Below are 21,300 nucleotides of genomic sequence, written 5' to 3'. Positions count from 1 at the left end.
CAATACAAACCATGTAGTAGGATTCCCCCAAGTCGCCGAGCTAGGGGATCTACTGAAAGAGGTGACGGACAAGGTAAGCAATCAGAGCTGCAAGCAATCAGTCCCAAATCAGAAGTTTGATTTCGAGTTCCGGCTGATTGTTCTCATTCTCCCTATCTTGCAGGCAACATGAAGGATAAAGAGAAGAAAAGGAGAATAGATGATATGAGATACTTTTGCTTTTGAAGAAGTAACTTTCCACAGGCTTATTCTTGAACTAGGATGGAGGATTTTCTGGTGTCGTCCAGAGTATAAGGCCGACTGAAGAATTTGAGGGTCAAAACACGTCCATCAAATCTAGAGTACGTTCGACCCTGCTGATATGGGATACTTTTGCTGTTGACAAAGTAATGGATGTATCGGCACGTGTTCTGTTACGCTTGTCTCCACATGCTTCCTTGTATCCTTCTCACTTTCCCTATCTGTTCCTCAGGCAGATGTGGTATCTTCTCTAGAAGCATAAGATGTTGAAGATGGGTACTCGAGAGCAATGCTAGGTAAGTAATCAGGTAATGGGTTCCAGGCAGTCAGTTCCTGACTGGAAGCTTGATTCCAAGTGCTGACTGATTGCTCTCTTTCTTCTTGTCTTGCAGGTAAGAACAAGGCCAAAGGAAAAGACAGGGAAAAAGCATGATATGGGATACTCTTGCTTTTAACCCTGATGATATGAGATATTCTTGCTCTGGTGTAGCTTGTTTGCAGAGGTATTATCGGGGGGAAAGAAAGCTGAGTATTTCGAGAGGCTTCGTTGGGAGTGCCCTCTCAGATATGAGGAAGGGTTGAGCATTTTTGCAGGTCTACCTGTCCGTTGAGAATGGAGGTCGACATATATAGGAGTTTCCCTAACAACAAGTAGTAATGATATTCCTTTACCCTGCTTGGTCATAGCACGGTAGTGGGAGCTAACAGCTTCATGTGTGTCAGAGCACTTTGAAAAAATGGTCTGTGGTATCTGGAAAGCTGATGTTGCGTGTGAAGATTACAGACAAGCTTTATCCAATGAGATCTGGCTCTCGAAGTTGAGAAAGCGATGCCTCTTCGATTTCGTACAAGCAATCCTATCGGGGATCTGGCTCTCGAGATTCGGAAAACGGTGCCTCTTCGATTTTTGAGAGAGCAATCCTGCTGGGAGTCTAGCTCTCGAGATTCGGAGAGCAGTGTCTCTTCGATTTTTGAAAAAGTAATCATGTTGGGAGTCTGGCTCTCGAGATTCGGAGGACGGTGCCTCTTCGATTTTGGAGCAAGCAATCTTGTTGGGAGTGTTTTCTCGAATGTAAGTAAAGGTTGGGCATGTTTGCTAGTCTACCTTGCCACAGAGCACAGATGTTGACACACAAGGACTTTCCAATTATCCAGCAGCGGTGCTGTTCCTTTACCCTTGTAGGTAATAATATGGTAGCTAGACCTTCAAAATTTATATGTATAAACTTTGTTAGTGCTGTTTCTTTGCTATTCTTTTACCCTTCTTGGTCATAGCGATGTAGTGGGAGCTGCAAGCTTCACGTGTCTAAACTTTGTCAGAGATCTTTGGCAAAGTTATCTGTGGTACCCATGAGCTGTTGGTGCGTGTGGAAAGTGGATGATTGAACAGTAAGATTCACGTGCTTTCTACTTCACCAGAAATCTTCAACAGAATGCCCATAATTTCAGCAAAGCTGAGTGTGCATGTGACAGGTGCTGACAAGGCTGAAAAAAGCAGGTGCCTCTTCGATTTCTGAGATCGGCCCTCGTGGTCTCTAAGCAGCCCAGCTTTTGAGAAAGCAAGCGCCTCTCCGATTTTTTAGATTGGCCTTCGTGGTCTTTGAGCAGCCCAGCTTTTGAGAAAGTAAATGCCTCTTCGATTTCTGAGATCGGCCCTCGTGGTCTCTGAGCAGCCCAGCTTTTGAGAAAGCAAACGCCTCTTCGATTTCTGGGCAGGCGCCTCTTCGATTTCTGAAGCTCCGTCGAGTGCAGATTTTTATAGAGGCTGGCATTAAGTTCCAAAGCACACTTGAATCTTCACCAGTAGAAGCTCCATTCTTGCACTTCTAAGATCTTGATTTATCCGACCTCTTCTCTCTTCAACACCTTTAAAAATGTCTAGCCCATCCGATCGTCGTTTTGACTTGAACCTCGTTGAAGAGGCAGCCACGCCTTCTCCAGACAACATATGGCGCCCATCCTTCTTACCCCTACTGGTCTGCTTACTGTTGGGGATTCCGTGATGAAGAATGATATGACTGCTGCGGTGGTGGCCAGGAACCTTCTCACTCCCAAAGATAACAGACTACTTTCCAAACGGTCTGATGAGTTGGCTGTTAAGGATTCTCTGGCTTTAAGTGTTTAGTGTGCAGGTTCTGTGTCTAATATGGCCCAGCGCCTATTTGCTCGAACCCGCCAAGTTGAATCATTGGCGGCTGAAGTGATGAGTCTCAAACAGGAGATTAGAGGGCTCAAGCATGAGAATAAACAGTTGCACCGGCTCGCACATGACTATGCTACAAACATGAAGAGGAAGCTTGACCAGATGAAGGAATCTGATGGTCAGGTTTTACTTGATCATCAGCGGTTTGTGGGTTTGTTCCAAAGGCATTTATTACCTTCGTCTTCTGGGGCTGTACGGCGTAATGAAGCTCCAAATGATTAACCTTCGATGCCTCCTCCTTCTAGGGTTCTGTCCAGTACTGAGGCTCTAAATGATCCTCCTCCGGTGCCTTCTTTTTCTGGGGCTCTACCGACTGCTGAGACTTCTCCTAAGCAACCTTTGTGAAGGCTCCCTCTTGTTTGTTTATTTTGACTCATGTATATGTACATATTTGTAACTTATCGGAGATATCAATAAATAAGCTTTGCTTCATTTCAACGTATTGTGTTAAATACACCAAAACCTTCTTCACTGAGTGGGGTCGGCTATATGAATCTTAGAACGCCATTGTGCTCGGTCCTGTGTCATGTCCTCCGTTAGATCCAAATACTCTAAGTCTTTTCTTAGAATCTCTTCCAAAGTTTTCCTAGGTCTTCCTCTACCCCTCCAGCCCTGAACCTTTGTCCCGTAGTCGCATCTTCTAACCGGAGCATCAATAGGCCTTCTTTGCACATGTCTAAACCACCGTAACCGATTTTCTCTCAATTTTCCTACAATTTCGGCTACTCCTACTTTACCTCAGATATCCTCATTCCTAATCTTATCCTTTCTCGTGTGCCCACACATCCAACGAAGCATCCTCATCTCCGCTACACCCATTTTGTGTACGTGTTGATGCTTCACTGCCCAACATTCTGTGCCATACAGCATCGCCAGCCTTATTGCCGTCCTATAAAATTTTTCCTTAAGCTTCAGTGGCATACGGCGGTCACACAACACGCCGGATGCACTCTTCCACTTCATCCATCCAGCTTGTATTCTATGGTTGAGATCTCCATCTAATTCTCCGTTCTTTTGCAAGATAGATCCTAAGTAGCGAAAACGGTCGCTCTTTGGTATTTCCTGATCTCCGATCCTCACCCCCAACTCATTTTGGCCTCCATTTGCACTGAACTTGCACTCCATATATTCTGTCTTTGATCGGCTTAGGCGAAGACCTTTAGATTCCAACACTTCTTCCCAAAGGTTAAGCTTCGCATTTACCCCTTCCTGAGTTTCATCTATCAACACTATATCGTCTGCGAAAAGCATACACCAAGGAATATCATCTTGAATATGTCCTGTTAACTCATCCATTACCAACGTAAAAAGGTAAGGACTTAAGGATGAGCCTTGATGTAATCCTACAGTTATGGGGAAGCTTTCGGTTTGTCCTTCATGAGTTCTTATGGCAGTCTTTGCTCCTTCATACATATCCTTTATAGCTTGGATATATGCTACTCGTACTCCTTTCTTCTCTAAAATCCTCCAAAGAATGTCTCTTGGGACCCTATCATACGCTTTTTCCAAATCTATAAAGACCATGTGTAAATCCTTTTTTCCATCTCCATATCTTTCCATCAATCTTCGTAAGAGATAGATTGCCTCCATGGTTGAGCGCCCTGGCATGAACCCTAATTGGTTGTCCGAAACCCGTGTCTCTTGCCTCAATCTATGCTCAATGACTCTCTCCCAGAGCTTCATTGTATGGCTCATTAGCTTAATACCTCTATAGTTCATGCAATTTTGTACGTCGCCCTTATTCTTGTAGATAGGCACCAAAGTGCTCTTTTGCCACTCAGTTGGCATCTTCTTCGTTTTCAAAATCATATTGAAAAGGTCAGTGAGCCATGCTATACCTGTCTCTCCCAAGACTTTCCACACTTCGATCGGTATATCGTCTGGGCCCACTGCTTTTCTATGCTTCATCTTCTTCAAAGCTACAACCACTTCTTCCTTCCTGATTCGACGATAAAATGAGTAATTTCTACACTCTTCTGAGTTACTCAACTCCTCTAAAGAAGTACTCCTTTCATGTCCTTCATTGGAAAGATTATGAAAATAACCTCTTCATCTGTCTTTGACCGCATTCTCTGTAGCAAGAACATTTCCATCCTCATCCTTGATGCACCTCACTTGGTTTAGGTCCCTTGTCTTCTTTTCCCTTGCTCTAGCTAGTTTATAGATATCCAACTCTCCTTCTTTGGCATCTAGTCGCTTATACATGTCGTCATAAGCCGCTAACTTAGCTTCTCTCATAGCTTTCTTCGCATCTTGCTTCGCTCTTCTATACCTTTCACCATTTCCATCGGTTATGTCCTTGTATAAGGCTTTACAACATTCCTTCTTAGCCTTCACCTTTGTTTGTACCTCCTCATTCCACCACCAAGATTCCTTTTGGTGTGGGGCAAAGCCCTTGGACTCTCCTAATACCTCTTTTGCTACTTTTCGGATACAACTAGCCATGGAATCCCACCTTTGGCTAGCTTCCCCCTCTCTATCCCACCCACACTGGGTGATTACTTTCTCTTTGAAAATGGCTTGTTTTTCTCCTTTTAGATTCCACCATCTAGTCCTTGGGCACTTCCAAGTCTTGTTCTTTTTTCTCACTCTTTTGATATGTACATCCATCACCAACAAGCGATGTTGATTAGCCAAGCTCTCTCCCGGTATAACTTTGCAATCCTTACAAGTTATACGATCCCCTTTCCTCATTAGCAGAAAATCTATTTGTGTTTTTGACGACCCACTCTTGTAGGTGATCACATATTCTTCTCTCTTCTTAAATAAGATGTTGGCTAATAAGAGATCATATGCCATTACAAAATCCAAGATAGCTTCCCCATCCTCGTTTCTCTCCCCAAAACCATGGCCACCATGAAAACCTCTATAGCTGCCTGTCTCCCTGCCCACGTGTCCATTTAAATCTCCTCCTATAAATAACTTCTCCGTCTGGACAATTCCTTGCACCAAGTCTCCAAGGTCTTCCCAAAATTTCTCATTCGAACTCGTATTCAACCCTACTTGAGGTGCATACGCACTAATGACATTGATGAGTTCTTGTCCTATTACAATCTTGATTGCCATGATTCTATCTCTTACCCTCTTGACATCTACAACATCTTGTGTCAAGGTCTTGTCCACGATGATGCCAACACCGTTTCTCATTCTATTTGTGCCCGAATACCAAAGTTTAAACCCTGAGTTTTCTAGATCCTTTGCCTTAAGACCAACCCACTTAGTTTCTTGTAGGCACATAATATTTATCCTTCTCCTCACCATAACTTCCACTACTTCCATAGATTTTCCCGTTAAGGTTCCTATATTCCACGTTCCTAAACGCAGTCTACTCTCTTAAACTCTACCCTTCTGTCTTAGCTTTTTCACCCTCCCCCTTCCAATAGGATCAAAGTACTTCTTTTGTGTGTCCTGTGTAAAGTTGATAGAAGCATATGCTCCCAAACAACTTTGAGTGGAGTCGTTCGAAAAGAAGTTTCTATGGCCCCCTTGCTCATTTAACACTGCATCCGGGTGCCGATGGAGATACAGCGACCCTTGCTCACTTATCACTGTGCCCGGGCCACACAGCGCGCCACTTACGAGTGACGCCCTAGCTTTAGCGCGATTTCGTTCTGGATTCATTTTCATAAGGATTCGACGTAACTGTGGAGTGCCGGCTGTCGACTGCTCCAAGGCTACAAATTTAACTCCTTCTATACCTATGCAGTCTCATGAGACTTCAAGAGTGGTACATTATACAATTGCTTCTTCCATCCATACTAGTTGTAGTATTCCTTCTACAGTCCACCTAGATTCACCGCCTCCAGTTAATTATACTGTTAAGGAGAATCATTTTGGTGCTTCCTTGTCTTCTGCATTCACTACTTTAATTCCTCACAGTCGTCATCCTATGTTCACTCGAGCAGAGTCAGGAGTTACCACAAAATGTGTACTTCATGCCTCAATTTCTCTTGGTCCTACTTTTGTTGAACCCAAGACATATCGACATGCCATGAAAGTTCATGAATGGTATAAAGCAATGCAGGAAGAATACCAAAGGATATTTTCTTCAAAGAGCTTAGTTGGTTGTAAATGGGTTTTTAAAATTAAGAAGAACGTTGATGGTTCAATTTCTAGACACAATGCCCGATTAGTTGCCAAAGGATATTTGCAAGAGCAAGAAGTAGATTATGATGAAACTTTTAATCCGGTTATTAAGCACACTACTATACGACTTGTTATTTCCCTTGCTGCTAATTTTGGTTGGACAATTAAACAGTTAGACGTTAAGAATGCCTTCCTTCATGGCTTTCTTTATAAGGAATAGTGTACATACAACAACCCCTTGGCATGGTCAAATCTACTTCCCCTCATTTGGTTTGCCAATTACACAACTCTTTATATGGTTTAAAACATACTCCACTGGCCTAGATTGAATGTTTCACTACTCATGTTTTTGGCTTGGGAATTTAGCAACCACAATCAAATTCTTCTCTATTTGTTCAGCGCACAGATTCCATGGTTATCATTTTATTACTCTATGTCGATGACAGTCTCATTGTAAACACCAAATTCCTATGACAACTCAAACAAGAACACCTGTACATTGTAAAATACAAGCTATAAATGCTAGGAGGATTTTCTTATTGCAGAGTCTTTTATGTAGTAGTGACCTGATACTCCACGCTCTAATTTACAGATATCGTTGCAAAGGGATTAAGTGCACCACTGGTTCAAACCCATTGGTCCAATCTCATGCTTGGTTCCTCCAAACATGAGCTTGAGGGGGCATGTTAGATGTATGAGATTGAGACAAGTGTCGCTAGATGTTGGGATTGTCTGTTAGTCTGGTATAAACAGATAGCATTGGTTGTTATGAAGGTAGTTAGAATAGCTAAGTCTGTTGAGAGCTATCTTTGTATAAAGTGAACCAATTGTATCTTCTTCTTCATTAAGTGAAATATAAGCTTTCTCTTTCTTGATTCACTCTGTCTTTCTTTCTCTGAAACTCTGTTCTTGATGTACATTACAGTTCTGCATTATTAGCTTGTATGCTTAACGGTTACTTCTATCACATATCTGGCATGCTTCACAAGGTTCGGTACTTCGATAAATGCAAGTGGCAGCAATATGACCTTGTTTGGAGCACAATTGACAGATAACAAGATGAGATGCACCATTATGGAGTTGACCTGGATGTTCAAGAATGCCTTATTTGGGCTTCCCAATTAAATTAGTATCGAACTTGCAGTTTATGAGATTAGAACTCAATATTTCTCCCTATAAATGACAAGAAGTATTCCTTAACCGTAATACTAGGTAGTTTTTTTATTGAAATCATATTATCCCACATCTTATTCGCCTCGATAAATAAAGGACGTTTCGTTCAGATCAAATTCATAGGCTTCTTCTTCTTCTAAAAGTAATTGTGATTGTCATTACCATAACAAAAGGTAATTTTGATTACTTTAAACAAAAAATATTTAAAGGACTAAGAAAGGTCAATGATAACAAGTGTTTGCTCCATAAAAAAAATAAAACAAGTGTTTACGGGTATTTTTTTTAATAAATGATATTATTTATATTAAAGGGAGTAAGAGTGGGTTAAACCTTATAATGAACGAGCCTTAATATTGTTGTTCGAATCCTCCCTTAACAATAATTGAACTTAACACCTTTCACTTACAATCGAATCAAACAAATGTTTGAGATATCCTTGTGTATTATAAAGAGAGAATCATTCTTATTCTTGAGCAGGAGCGGTATATGTGTCAGTAAGCAACGCGTAAGCTTCTTCTTACAAAAAAGAGAGACAGTGGGTCCATCCACAGTAGGCCCAAAACAGGATACGAGAGTGGGTCCCAGAAGCATAAATCAAAAGCCTAATGAACGTGGGGCAAGCCCACGCCAGACCATCAGCCACCACGTACTGAACTCCGGAATTGGATCCTCTCCGAGGCAATGCCTCGGGATCCTCTTGACCGAACAACATGAGCCGTTGAATTTTAATCTAATAGCTACAAACAGGGGGTCCCTCTAAAGTTATAATAATTGTAGTAGTTGGATCAAAATTCAACACCCCGTATTGTCTGGTCAGGAGGATCCCGAGGCTTTGTTCCCTGAACTCCGGGCATCATTCCGTCTGTTGGGTCCACCTTCCACCACCACAGGCACAGAAACACACAAACACAACCCAGCTGACTCAACTGTCACGCTGTCACCTTGCTCGTTATTCACCGGCGCAGTGGCGGAGCCGAGCTAATTGGAACCAATTATTTTAATCGTTTTGTTTTTAATATTATGTATTTGGAGAGGTGTCACTATTGTATTCTCCAGGGTCGGTCTGTGGGGCCTAGTTTATAAGGGCAGATGAAGAAATAAAATACAGTAGAAAGTAGAAACAATTGCGTACCAACCAACCAGAGTCCGCGTGCACTTGCTGGTGAATAGAGGATAATACTAAAATATTTGATTTTATTGTATTAATTCTTTTTCCAAACCTTAAAAAAATTTCATTCCCGAGCTGTGGCATTAATTTATTCGCACTTTTTGGGTGAAATTTATTTATTTTTTCCTTTGTAACGGGATGGCCTGGAACTTTGCTTGTTTATCTAATACATGTTTGTCGTTATTGATAAAGTGAATAATTCATCTAATAAATGTTAAATTTTTTCCAAAATCACGTTCAAGTAATAAGTAAATCATGTACTTGAATATTGTTATTAATATATTGAGGTAATTCTTATAATTTAAATATTTATCATGACTATGTACATGTTATTTTACGAAGAGAAACCATTAATTGCAATGATCAATAGATCGATTTTAAGTCATTTGACAAACATGCATGTCCTAAAAAATAAGAGAAAATGTAATCACATATGGGGTGAGTGTTATTTTCAATGCTTATTTTATTTGTCCGTTTTTAATGTGTGTATATACAGTATAGTTTTTTTCACTTAGAAGTTAGGAAAAGTTTATCATTTTAAGTACGGAGTCTCAGTAATAATCTAGAAGGTAACTTTGGTATCATGATTAAACTGGACTTGCGGATCATGCGGTGTAGACTCAACTCAATGAAACAGAACTACATACATATGAGAGAGAGAGAGAGAGAGAGAGAGATGGGTACACTAGCTAGGGCAGGTGTTACTTTTTGGCGAGAGAATGTTCACCACAGCCTCCCCAGGTATGGAGAGGGTTAGACGGGTCACCACCAAAACATCCTTCCATTCATTACAAATATCTCCACATATAAATTTATATCATCAGTCATCATCAACCTACAATATTACTAATAGTCAATTAATTTGTTTAAGACACTACTTATTAAACCCTTTGTTATTTTGTGCTTCATTGTTCTTCAAGATTTAATATCATTCAATCCTCACCTTCCAATCTCCTCCTTTCGCTCTCACATTGATAGGATGGACAGCGTCAAAGAAGCTCAACTTTAATTTCTCTTCTAGTCTCCATCACTGGTGGGTGGCAAGCTCTCTGGAGGTTACCACCCCTCACCCCCCCCCCCCCCCCCCACCCCTCCCTCCCTCTATCTCTTCTCTCTCTCTCTCGATATTCATTGATTGATTTCATTCACTTTCTTGAGCCATTTGAGCGCCTCCCTTTTTTCTCGGGCAAAGCTTTTGCAGCAATCAAGCCACCCATCCACCATCCCACACAGAGACTCTGAAAAGATAAGGAGAGAGAAAATGTTCATTTGAGGAGAGGGATATAAAAGATTATTAGGGCATGTGTTTTGTTTGTTAATATATATTTTGGTTCCTTCTTATTTAACTTTACTTTCTTCTCTATTTTTCCATTCCTAGCTATACTCCACCTTTTCCTTCCCTATTTTCGCTTCCTCGGGATCCGATCTCTCTCTCTCTCGGACTAAGTACAACAGCAGTTTGGAGGAGGAGGGGGGGGGGGATCAATTAGTTCTATTCCCAAGGATTTGCTTTCTTTGTTTCTTGTTTGTTTGTTTGTTTGCTGTCTGTTGTTCCTTTCTTTCTGTGCTTCTTTTTTGTCTGCTTCAGTGGGATTTTTCACAAACAAAAAGTTAAAGGGTGACGAAAGAAAGCCTTGCTTTTTCTTGTCTTGTCGCCTTCTCTGTAAGCTGATTGGTGATTGGATACGAGGTTTATGGTTCATCAACCAGATCTGCGTGCAGCAATTCTAACTTCCATAGGGTCACTGTGTACCAGATTACCAAGGTTTTTACCTCGTCCTCTCTCCTCCTTCACCATCATCATCTTCTTCTTCTTCTTCATTTTTCTTTTGGGTTTGCTTTATCTTCTTTGTTCTAATGGTTCCATCTACAGTGCGATCACTGCTGGCAAATGCATTGAATGATCATGAATTATTTGGTATTAAAGCTCATTTTGTAGGGTGATCATGTTTCTCTTGCTATGGATTGGCATAAATCGATCGATCTGGTTGTTTTCAATTTTCATGATGTGTGTGCTTCATTTATATATATATATATATATATATATTTATTTATTTATAGCTAACACTCGGCAAAATATTATAACATGTGGAAAAACATTAGTCTTCTTTGATTAGTAATATCTTCCATCCAGCTTTTTAACATCTTTCAATACTGGGTTTACCCGAGTGATCAAAATGTCTTCTCTCCTTTGATCAACTTGATGGAGTTTTCATGTCCTCATACAACATGGATCTATACTCTCTAGAACATGTCATACCATATTGGTTACATGAAAAACAAATTCATTTTTTTAATTTGTTATTGGAATATTAGAAAAACAAAATCATTAAAAGGAGTCCTACATGCATAATCATTTTGTTTCTGGTTATATGGTAACTATTCTTTTAACATTTTTTTTTATCATCACATAGTTACATGAATTATAGTTGAATGTGTTATCTTTTTTCAATTCACACAAGGAGCCATTTTGCGTATGATCATCTCTAATTTAAATGTGTTTGGGTTTTTTTTTAGTTTTTTTGTCTTAAATGATCTTTTATTATGAGCTGATCGATTGAAAAAAAAAAGAAAAAGATTTTACTAATGATCATCCATTATCTATGGATCGAATGAAGTAAAATCTTGTATTCTGTAATTTATCATGCAATTAATTACTACACTTTTTCTTTCACATCTTCTTTTTTATGTAGTTGAATCTAAGGTCAACTTTTTTTCATTAAACATATGTTTTTTATAGGTAAATTTTGTGAATACATTTTTCAGTTCAACAGATATATTTTTTGTTAAACTGGATGATGCCTCAGTGTTTACAATGTTAAACTGATTTACATGTAACAGTAAGAACATCATGTCTTAAAAAAAAACCCAGTTAATTAGTTCATCAAGATATTACAACACTAATTTTCTTCATCTTCATCACCAACAATATATAATAGTATCCTTATGCTTTGATGGCCAGTCATATTAATTTTCTTTTTTGATCTTGTTCTCCGGTACTCCTAGCTAGGTGCTGGCTTTTTATTTAGTAATACCAAGTTCATGGCCTTGTAATAATTTATTGGTTGTTAATGAAAATATTCTTGTTGCTAATTGTCTCCCATTTTGAATGTTATTGCCATGTTTTATAATCGGTAAAACAAAGGGTAGAACCGTAGATTAATTGATAGCAGATTAATAGATTAATTAACGCGCCAACTGATTTCCTTCCCATAATCTCCCATCATCTCTCTTAACAATATCTGGTGACAAGGGGAGATTTTATAGGACGATATCTTCTCTAATTTGGTAAGTTTTAGGTTTTCTTTTGATATCCCCCTTTTTTGTCAGAATTCTTAATTAATTTGCCCCTAGGGTTCTTCTCTAGCTTTACATATATCTATTTATTTTTATCAATTCTATAGGTTTATATACATATGCTATGTATTTTAGCCATTCGACATAAGATTTCTTAATTATTTTAACATTGAGTTTTCTCCGTGGGCATGTTTTCTGTGGAACCAACTAGAAAATAGAAGGCTTCTTTCAAATAGTACTCCACTGTAAGAATCAACAGGATTGAAAGTAGTTGTGATTCTCAGGTTCCTACCCGCTAAGTGATGCATTTTTTTTTTCCAAGAATCATATGGTGCATATTTTATTTGAAAGATAGGAACATGACATTAAAAAAAAAAAAAAACTTTGCAGCTATATATGTGATCGCGTATTTACACAGTTATACTACAATATTGGTCTATAACTAAACAATTTGGTACGTTATTTTGGTGCTAATGTATGTGTAATATTATTCTTTTCCAAAACTACGATCCAAATTATTCGTCTAGCAGGAGAACATTAATTATATATGCGTGTGTATACTTTATTGATATGAAATTTGTATTAGAACTTTAGATATGCAAACCTAATTTTGAAGTCAGTAAAAGATATAGTCTTCTCTCACTTTCGCACATAATCCTCTCACAACCCTGAGAAAAATTTTGTAATATACCCTAATCATATTGCTTATTTTTTGTTCATGTTTTTTATTTTGGTTTGAATGTACTGTTCAAGTTTAAATTAATTCAGGTTTTCATCATTATCAGAAGAATATGGATACGCTTTCACATGTACCCCCGGGCTTTCGATTCCATCCCACAGATGAAGAACTTGTTGATTATTATCTTAGAAAGAAGACTGCTTCGAAACCAATTGATTTTGATGTCGTCAGAGATGTTGATCTCTATAAGATTGAGCCGTGGGATCTTGAAGGTACTAACTAATTAATTCATGGTTTGGTTATACTAGACGAACTTGATTTATTATCCGCTGTTCATGTTCACCATTATAATATTGATTTGGACAGATTTGTGCAAAATAGGAAGTGGTGATCAGAATGAATGGTACTTCTTTAGCCATAAAGATAAGAAGTACCCTACCGGACATCGATCAAATAGGGCAACAAAGGCCGGGTTTTGGAAAGCTACAGGAAGAGATAAGGCTATTTACAGAGGAAAATTCCTCGTTGGCATGAGAAAGACCTTAGTGTTCTACAAAGGCCGTGCTCCAAATGGACAGAAGTCAGATTGGATCATGCATGAATATCGATTAGAAACTAGTGAAAATGGAACTCCTCAGGCAAGTACATATTAAGTTTTGTTTTTTGTTTTAAGCTATGAGCTTATTACATGTTACATGTTGTGCATTAGTCCTACGTACATCGATTGTGCCTAATATACTTTAGAACATATAGATATAGTTACATATCTATTGACCCTCTCCCCCGAATAACTTCAGTTTATATTTGGTATAGAATATGGTATCTGAGCTAAGCGTATCAATTTATACAACTATATTTCAAGTTTTTACTTATTCTTTCCATGCATATCTAGAAATTTAAGCAAAAATTAAGACAATCAAGTATTGGTTTGTTGCTGCTCATACCATGTACGCGCTGTACTTTTTTTATCAAACAGGATCGATGAATTTATGCGCCTTCACAATTATATATGTTCCTTTGCCATAAAAGTACCAAATATTCCTATATGATTGCACCATGCAGGAAGAAGGATGGGTTGTGTGTAGAGTATTCAAGAAAAAATTGCCAACAGTGAAGAGAATGGGAGATTACGAGTCACCAAATTGCTATGACCAAGTCCCATTCATGCAACAACTTGATAACTCTCCAAGAACATCAATTTCCCACACTTACGTATCATCACAATATCAGCAGCAGCTACACTATTCACAATGCAAGCCAGAGCTTGATTTGCAGTACAACATGCCACATCATCATCATGACTCTTTTCTCCAGCTCCCTCAATTGGAAAGCCCCAAAGTTCCTCATCAACCAGCTACCCCATATGGTAATTATGTTATTCAGTCTTCCACAGTACTCACACAAGAGGAGCAATTGCATTATTTCTGCCAGCAAAATCCTTTCAACTCATCTGCGTCATCATCAGGACATATGCATTACAACAACACTGATTATCTACAAGCTGTTGATCAAGTGAAGGATTGGCAAGCCCTTGACAAGTATGTTGCATCACAGCTCAGCCATGACCAGCAAGATGCTTCCAAGGAAGTCACAAATTACTCCAATGCAGAAGAAACATTTCATGTGGCTGAACACATTAATATGCTTGCCAATGAAGCTTCCAGAAGGCCAGACTATAATAATAATGGACAGGAGTACTATGCCTCAACATCAACCTCTAGTTGCCAAATTGATCTCTGGAAATGATCAAGAACATGAATATTACAGTAACTATTAGCCACTACATGATACTAATTAATCGTAGGAGGCACACTTTAAAGGGATCGATGCTGTACATAAGAAAACACAATTATGGTGTTAATTTTACCTATTCGACTTTAAATTTGTGACTTTTTGTGTTGCCGAATACTAGGGCAACTAGGGTGACCAGTTATATGTTTAATTACAAAATAACTTAGTGAATCAATTTCAAACCATCTGCTAGAGGTTGTAACAATCCGAACGATCCCACTACATCAGGACCCTTTCCACGTTGCACAAAAGCCATTTCTTTAAGTTCAGCTAGCACTAAAAAGGCTACTCCCTATATATAGTATGTGGACTGCAATATTTGTTGAATGTATTTTGCCTTATTTCACATGGCTAATATTCTGTTTGGAATGCTCTGCGTTAGTAAGTAAAACTCCTTACAATCTTCTTGATCAGATATACTGTACTTGAAGTCAGCATGTATTAATTTTGATCATGTATAGAGGGCAGTGGCATGAGTACATATGTTGAAGTTGAATGTGTACCACTTTACCACGAATGCATGAAAAGAAATTGTTTGGTACACGACAACAATTTACGGTGTCTGACACGTTGTGATATACTTGGTAGCTAATCAATAGCTGCCCTTTTGAGAGAGAGGTTGCTACGCAATGTTTACTGTTTCAGAATAGATGAACAGCTAGCACTTTTAATATCTCCTGAGAGATTTTTGAAAATGAGAATTTCATTCTGTTGAAAGAACATGATCATGCGCATATAGTCATTACTTACGATTGGACATTAATTGAAAGGATAATTCGTAGTTAACAGATTGCCTTAATTGTTTGTGACATACAGTGATTAGAAAATGCTTTTCTAATTGTATTTGAACAAGGCCGGTCGGAGCTGTTGCGTCGTTTGCACAACTGAAAGAGAAAACAAAAGGATCATAACCCAGAAGGTAGCTGTCCAGCGAGTTTTGTGTTTTAACTTAGCACTTATATATCATGCACGCCATGTGGAAGGGAGGTGGTGGAAAAGCATAAGTAATTTGGGACATCATATGCACAGCAGCTGAAAGATCACGGTCCACTCAGCAGCACAAGTCAGCAGCTATAGACCATGCATGATTGAGACTTTGTTAAATGAATCTATATTTAGTACACTTTTAAATCAGGATAGTTAAAGTTATAAATAACCAAACGACTTTACAATTTGTGTGACGCTTCGCAGGTGATGTTTCAATGAGAACCTGAATTATGAACGGTTTGGATCATAGGATATCATATATATATAGTAGTCCCAAGCAATTGTTTAGCACAAAAAATATTACTAACTGGTTAGCGCTTATTTAAAGGGAGGCTTTGTACTGAACGCCTTATTGTGAGCTGTTTCATTCTTCCATTTGGTGAGGCGAATAAAGGCTTGAAGAGAAATCTTTTCTGATCTTCCACGAATGAATAACAAAGGTACGTTTGTATCAAAAGAACTAACTTTTCCTGGTGAACTATACTCTTACAATCCCCAAGGGCTCTTACCAACGGTATATGTAGTTTTTGGAATAAAAACTGAATTTGTGGTTTCCTTTCTGGTTGTGGCACACACATTTGGAAGAATTGCAATTACTAGACAGAAAAGAATATGGCGGGTTTTGTGCTATATATGCAACCATATATAGGTAATGGTCAATTGATCTTGGCCGCAAAACTCCATGGAAATACTGATATATAGAAGAAAAATAAAGCTATATATAAATATGTTGAAATAAAGGTTATAATTAGAATTTGCATGTCATTACAAAGAGACTAATTTTTCTACTTTGCATACCTTGCAAAAAGATGACTCGATCGAGCAGCAGAAGCTATTCTTGAACAAGTGTGGTTCCCTTAATAACAGAAAACTTTCAAACATGCATATGCAGCACGGCGGTGCGTGTAAATTTAGGAATTGATTGTCTCCCGCCTCAGCTTCCGGGCCAGCCAGCAGCAGGTTGAGCAACAAGTCTTGCAGATTTAGACTTGATGAACCCGCTCTGTTTACTTTAAATTTTACCTGGTGTGGGACGGGAGGGATTTAAATAGCAATAAAACAAGACAAAGTAGCTTCTTTTTTAGAGTAGTACTACTGGATGGAATAAGGAGTGATATATTGGGACATAGTAACAAGAATGGACATAGTAACAAGAAAGAATATATGTAGATATAAAAGGATAGACGGTTACTATATGTAATATATGGACCTAGGTAACTAAATGAGCATATACTCTTACTTGAGTTGAAGTCATCATGCATCGAACTCCCTTTTAAGCAATGAGAAAAACATCATTGAGCGTGCTCTCATGGACTCATAGTTGGAGAGAGAGAGAGAGAGAGAGAGAGAGAGAGAGAGAATGCTTGGGATATGGACTCACCAGAGAAACAGGAAGGGAGTGCTTGTTTTCTGACCAAGGTTGACGTGCTGGGTTCTTATACCTTTTTTGTCGCGTCACTTAAGATAAAAGAACAAACTATAAAAAAGGCATGTGTTCATTGTATTTTATATCGGCTGGCCTGCATATATGTGTGTGCTCGCGCGCTTGAGAGAGAGAGAGAAAATTTGGTTTCAACCTGGCCTGCTTGCTTCTGAAAACTCCAGAACAAGCAGACTATGCGCAATTATGCTTGCAGTGTATATAGTTGAATAATTAGGGTTTGTTAATAATGTTGTTTGTTGACTAAATTAAACATCATTCTCTTTTTATTTGTCCAACAAAATAAAACATTATTTGCAAATAATGTCAAGTGTGAAACAACGGCATGTGAAGCAGCATCATTAATCAAGTGCTTTCCTTAGACGTTTCATAAGTCACAAATTAAGGTCCACAGTTCCCGGAGTCCGGATCTGCCTTTTACTACTTATTCGTTCTACTTCCACCTTTGCAATATTTCTGAATCAAGATCTCATATGTGGAGCTCAGAGCATGGGGTTGAAGCTATACTGATACTATTCACCATATTCCTTGTCTGGGAAAGAAGTGACATTGCATGAGCTTATGAAGAGTTTAGCTACTCTCTATATTGACAATTGATTTTATAATGAAACTTCACCTTCTTTTCCGTCTGCCCCATGCACTTTTTCTCTACACAAACATAAAATTACAAAACTAAAACCGAAATGGTTAACAAGCGGATCGTAAATGTAGATACTCTTGAGCTTGCACATGTCAACTTACTCCATGATGACATATCTGCCACCTGTTCCACATTGGATGAAACAAGGAAATGCATGTAGTGGGCAACTTATATATAATATGCGACATTAGGCTAGCTAGCGAATCCATTATTGATTTCGCTTGGTGATGCCATTTTCTGTGACTACCGTACTACAGCCTGTGCATGACATGATCAATGACGTTTTGCCTAGATATAAATTTTATTTTTCTATAGATTGCCAGATAAAAATTACACACATACGAATCCATATATATGTACCCTACCATATATTCATAGTAGATATACAGACCAATTATATCTTTTGATGGTGGCTAAGTTTTTAGCGCCGTGCGACACACATGAGCAAAGACGATGAGAACTGATGGGGAATGAGGGCACATTCGCTGATTGGATTACGTAACGCTAGGGCTGGGAGCCAACCAAAAAGGAGGGCAAATTGACGGATGTTCGGGTAGCACTCAATGCTTTCTGATTGGGTGGTACAATTGGTAGATGCATGTTTGTACAATTGGTTGATGCATGTTTGTCCACTTGGAGAAAGTGAGGACATGAATATTTAATGGCAAGCAACTAATTAATTGGTTTCTTTAGAGCAACCCCAAAAAAGATGTTAAATCCTAAGTGGAGATAAGACTGTGCATATTTGACATAAAAAATCCTTCCAATCAACGTGTTATTTGCTAATTGGATTTGAAACCTTTGTGTTTAGAAGTCAAATTTGACATCAATGTCAAATTTACTTTTTGTTGATTTAATTGTGGGTCGCTTATTTTACTAATATTTCAACCAATAAGACTCGACGTGTAGGAATAAAAATATATATGCTCTCCTCTATCACTTCTCTTATTGGTGACACATCATTTAGTTTTCAAATTTAGTCTACAAATTTAATCCATCTAGTAGGTGGAAAAACTTCCCAAAAATCCCGGACCAAACCGAAAAAATATCAATCCCAAACTGAAAATGTCCCAAACCGATTTCCCCAAAACTTTCGGTATGCTATCCCGAAAAAATACCGAAATTTCGGTATGGGAATCGAGATTGTCTTCCCAATATTTTGGTATTCCCATACTGAACCGAAAGATATATTTTTAATTATTATTATTATATATATATATATATACACACACACACACACACGAGATAATAATATAAATAAATCATGTTGGCACAATAATGCAAAAATCATGTTACTTTATTTTTCATCCCTGCAACGTAAAGATATGAAGGATTATGATATGTGTTATGTGTCATTCTATTTCATTGATAGGAGTCACCTTTGCTGGAAGTAACACAAACACCAGTGTCAAAGTTGTTGAAGAAAGTAGAGAACATAAACACCGGAAGTGTAATGAGTATTCCACAGAATCACAAAAAGGTATATAACTTCTATAATAGGTTTGCCTTCTAGTGTATTCTTAATTGGTAAAACAACTCTGTTCTATAGGTTATAAACTTATGAATGCATCTTGGTACTAAAAAAGAAGATATCATATAAAACTTATCCATGGTTGCACTAGTGGTTGCTTAAGAGTTTAATGTTGCCTACCGATATTGTTTGATCAATTCATGCATTATTCCTTCTACCTCTTCAACTCCATGCCAGGTAACTCATTGGGAGTATGAAGTTGAAACTAGTAATGGAAGAACAATCACGAAACAAAGGAAAACAAGAAGCACAGTAATGTTTGAAGTATGTACCTGATTATTTCAGTGAAAATATAACAGCTATGGGAATTGGAAATACAGAATCACCAAAAGCCCAAAAATATTTCGGGATTCTCAATTGTCTCGAAATACTGAAACTATTTCAGGATTCCCGAAAATTGGGATTCCCAAAATTTTGGTTTGGGATCGGTCTTGAAATTGGGAATACCAAAAATTTCGGTTTGGGAATCGGGACTAAGGTTTTGGTTCGGTATCCCATACCGAACCACCCCTATCTAGTATTACTCTTCCGTCATATTTTAATCAAAGTAATCTCAGAAATTTCTGAACATAAATTGGAATTTGATGAGTTTTAGAATATTCTCTAACTTTTGTGTACATGAAATTAATGGGTGGTTACATAGCATTTATTAATTTTAAAATTTTAATCAAAAAATAGATCTAACAAAAAAAAAAAAAAATTTATATTTTAATTAATATAAAGAGAGGTCAATTGCCACACGCGTAGGCATGTTTCAAGAAGCTAATATAAACGTGTGTTTTATATAAAAACAATGAACAAAATGTATCAAAAACACTAGGTAGGAAAAACTATTTGTGCGACAAAGCATAAATCGTCGCGCAAAAGCGTTTTGCACAAAGAAACAGGAACTTCGTCTCTCAAAGTTTGCGCGACGAAGTTCGCACGACAAAAACAATATACTCGTCGCCCAAAATCAATAAGAAAAAATTAGGGTAATTTTTTTTGGTGCGAAAAACATGCACACGAAATTTTTCCTGCGAAACCTTTGCGCGACAAAGGCTACATTGCGCAAAGTTCGTTCAATTTTTGGGTCAGAGCATTCAATGCATGGGAAACTGAGGAACACTTGCATGACAATGGCTTTGTAGCGCAAGTTACAGTTAGTTTTGGGTCTGAGCATTCATGTGAATTAGATGAATCAATACTGTATTTAGTGCAGATGTTTGCGCGACAAAGCTTTCGTCACGCAAAGGCCCTAACCTTCCTATAAATATGCGCTTCTGCTCTCCTTATTTTTCACAATTCTGTTCGTGTTGGGATGGAGGATAAAAATAAGGATGAGAGCGTGCCTGCCAACCCGTATGATTTGAGGCAACATGTGGAGTTCACACATGCTATTGGTGTAGCCATGCGAAATAATTGTCCTACTGCTGAGTGGCATTCTTGGAAATATGTGTCCGAGAATGTGAAGAAGGTGGTGATGGATCAATTATTAGTAAGTATACTTTTGATGGATCAATAATTAATTTTGTGAAATTTTTTGTTATATGTTGGAATTAATTATTTGCATATATGTGTAACAGTGTAAGTATAATCTGGTGATGATACGAACGAAGAGTTGATGAAGTTGATGGAGGAGGCGTTCAAGGGAGGTTACAAGCGATGGCATTATGACGTGGAGTGGAATGCAGGACTATCGAAACAGTAGTTTTAAATTTATGTTTTTGAGGACAATATTTAAATTTAAGGTTTTTTTATAGGTTATGTATTTAGACTTAATTAGGCTTTAATTCCTGTTTGTTTTTTTTTTAAATAATTGAATGGATTAATTCAATTTATTTAAGGTTTTAATTGTTTTTAGAATAAATATTATAACTGAATATTTGTTTGTAATTATGAAGTTTACGTAAACATAGATATCTATGTTTACGTAAACTTCATAATTACAATCATTCACGTTCGTTGCTAAAGAGTTTGCACAACAAGGGCTTCGTCACTAGAGAGTTTGTGTCACATCCTGGCCTGGGTCCCCACTACATCCCAGGCTCAACTTTGCCGTAGTACGATATTGTTCGCTTTGGG

At 38.1% G+C, this 21,300-nt stretch overlaps 1 protein-coding gene across 2 annotated transcripts; it reads left to right on the top strand.

Annotated features, from left to right (window-relative positions):
- Positions 1 to 10,220: 10,220 nt before the first annotated feature.
- On the top strand, positions 10,221 to 14,812 carry LOC103447848 (NAC domain-containing protein 7-like). 2 transcript variants are annotated; one of them, XM_070823457.1, is made up of 5 exons: positions 10,348 to 10,635; positions 12,953 to 13,118; positions 13,213 to 13,484; positions 13,909 to 14,212; positions 14,312 to 14,812. In XM_070823457.1, the coding sequence occupies exons 2-5, from the start codon at positions 12,959 to 12,961 to the stop codon at positions 14,590 to 14,592; spliced, it is 1,017 nt and encodes a 338-aa protein (XP_070679558.1). In that variant the 5' UTR covers positions 10,348 to 10,635; positions 12,953 to 12,958; the 3' UTR covers positions 14,593 to 14,812. The 2 variants fall into 2 exon arrangements, with proteins under 2 accessions (XP_008385273.3, XP_070679558.1); XM_008387051.4 differs by having other exon boundaries at positions 10,221 to 10,635; positions 13,909 to 14,812.
- Positions 14,813 to 21,300: the final 6,488 nt, after the last annotated feature.

Source organism: Malus domestica, chromosome 06, assembly GCF_042453785.1.
Source record: "Malus domestica chromosome 06, GDT2T_hap1".
NCBI classification, from domain to species: domain Eukaryota; kingdom Viridiplantae; phylum Streptophyta; class Magnoliopsida; order Rosales; family Rosaceae; genus Malus; species Malus domestica.
This window is presented reverse-complemented; position numbering and strand designations above follow the sequence as displayed.

What these genes read in the sequence shown, in the direction of transcription:
- LOC103447848 (XM_008387051.4), top strand. Translation starts at nt 12,959, where the DNA reads ATGGATACGCTTTCACATGTACCCCCGGGCTTTCGATTCCATCCCACA. An exon ending in TGAGCCGTGGGATCTTGAAG is followed by an intron (nt 13,119 to 13,212) that starts GTACTAACTAAT and finishes TGATTTGGACAG; the next exon opens with ATTTGTGCAAAATAGGAAGT. An exon ending in GTGAAAATGGAACTCCTCAG is followed by an intron (nt 13,485 to 13,908) that starts GCAAGTACATAT and finishes TGCACCATGCAG; the next exon opens with GAAGAAGGATGGGTTGTGTG.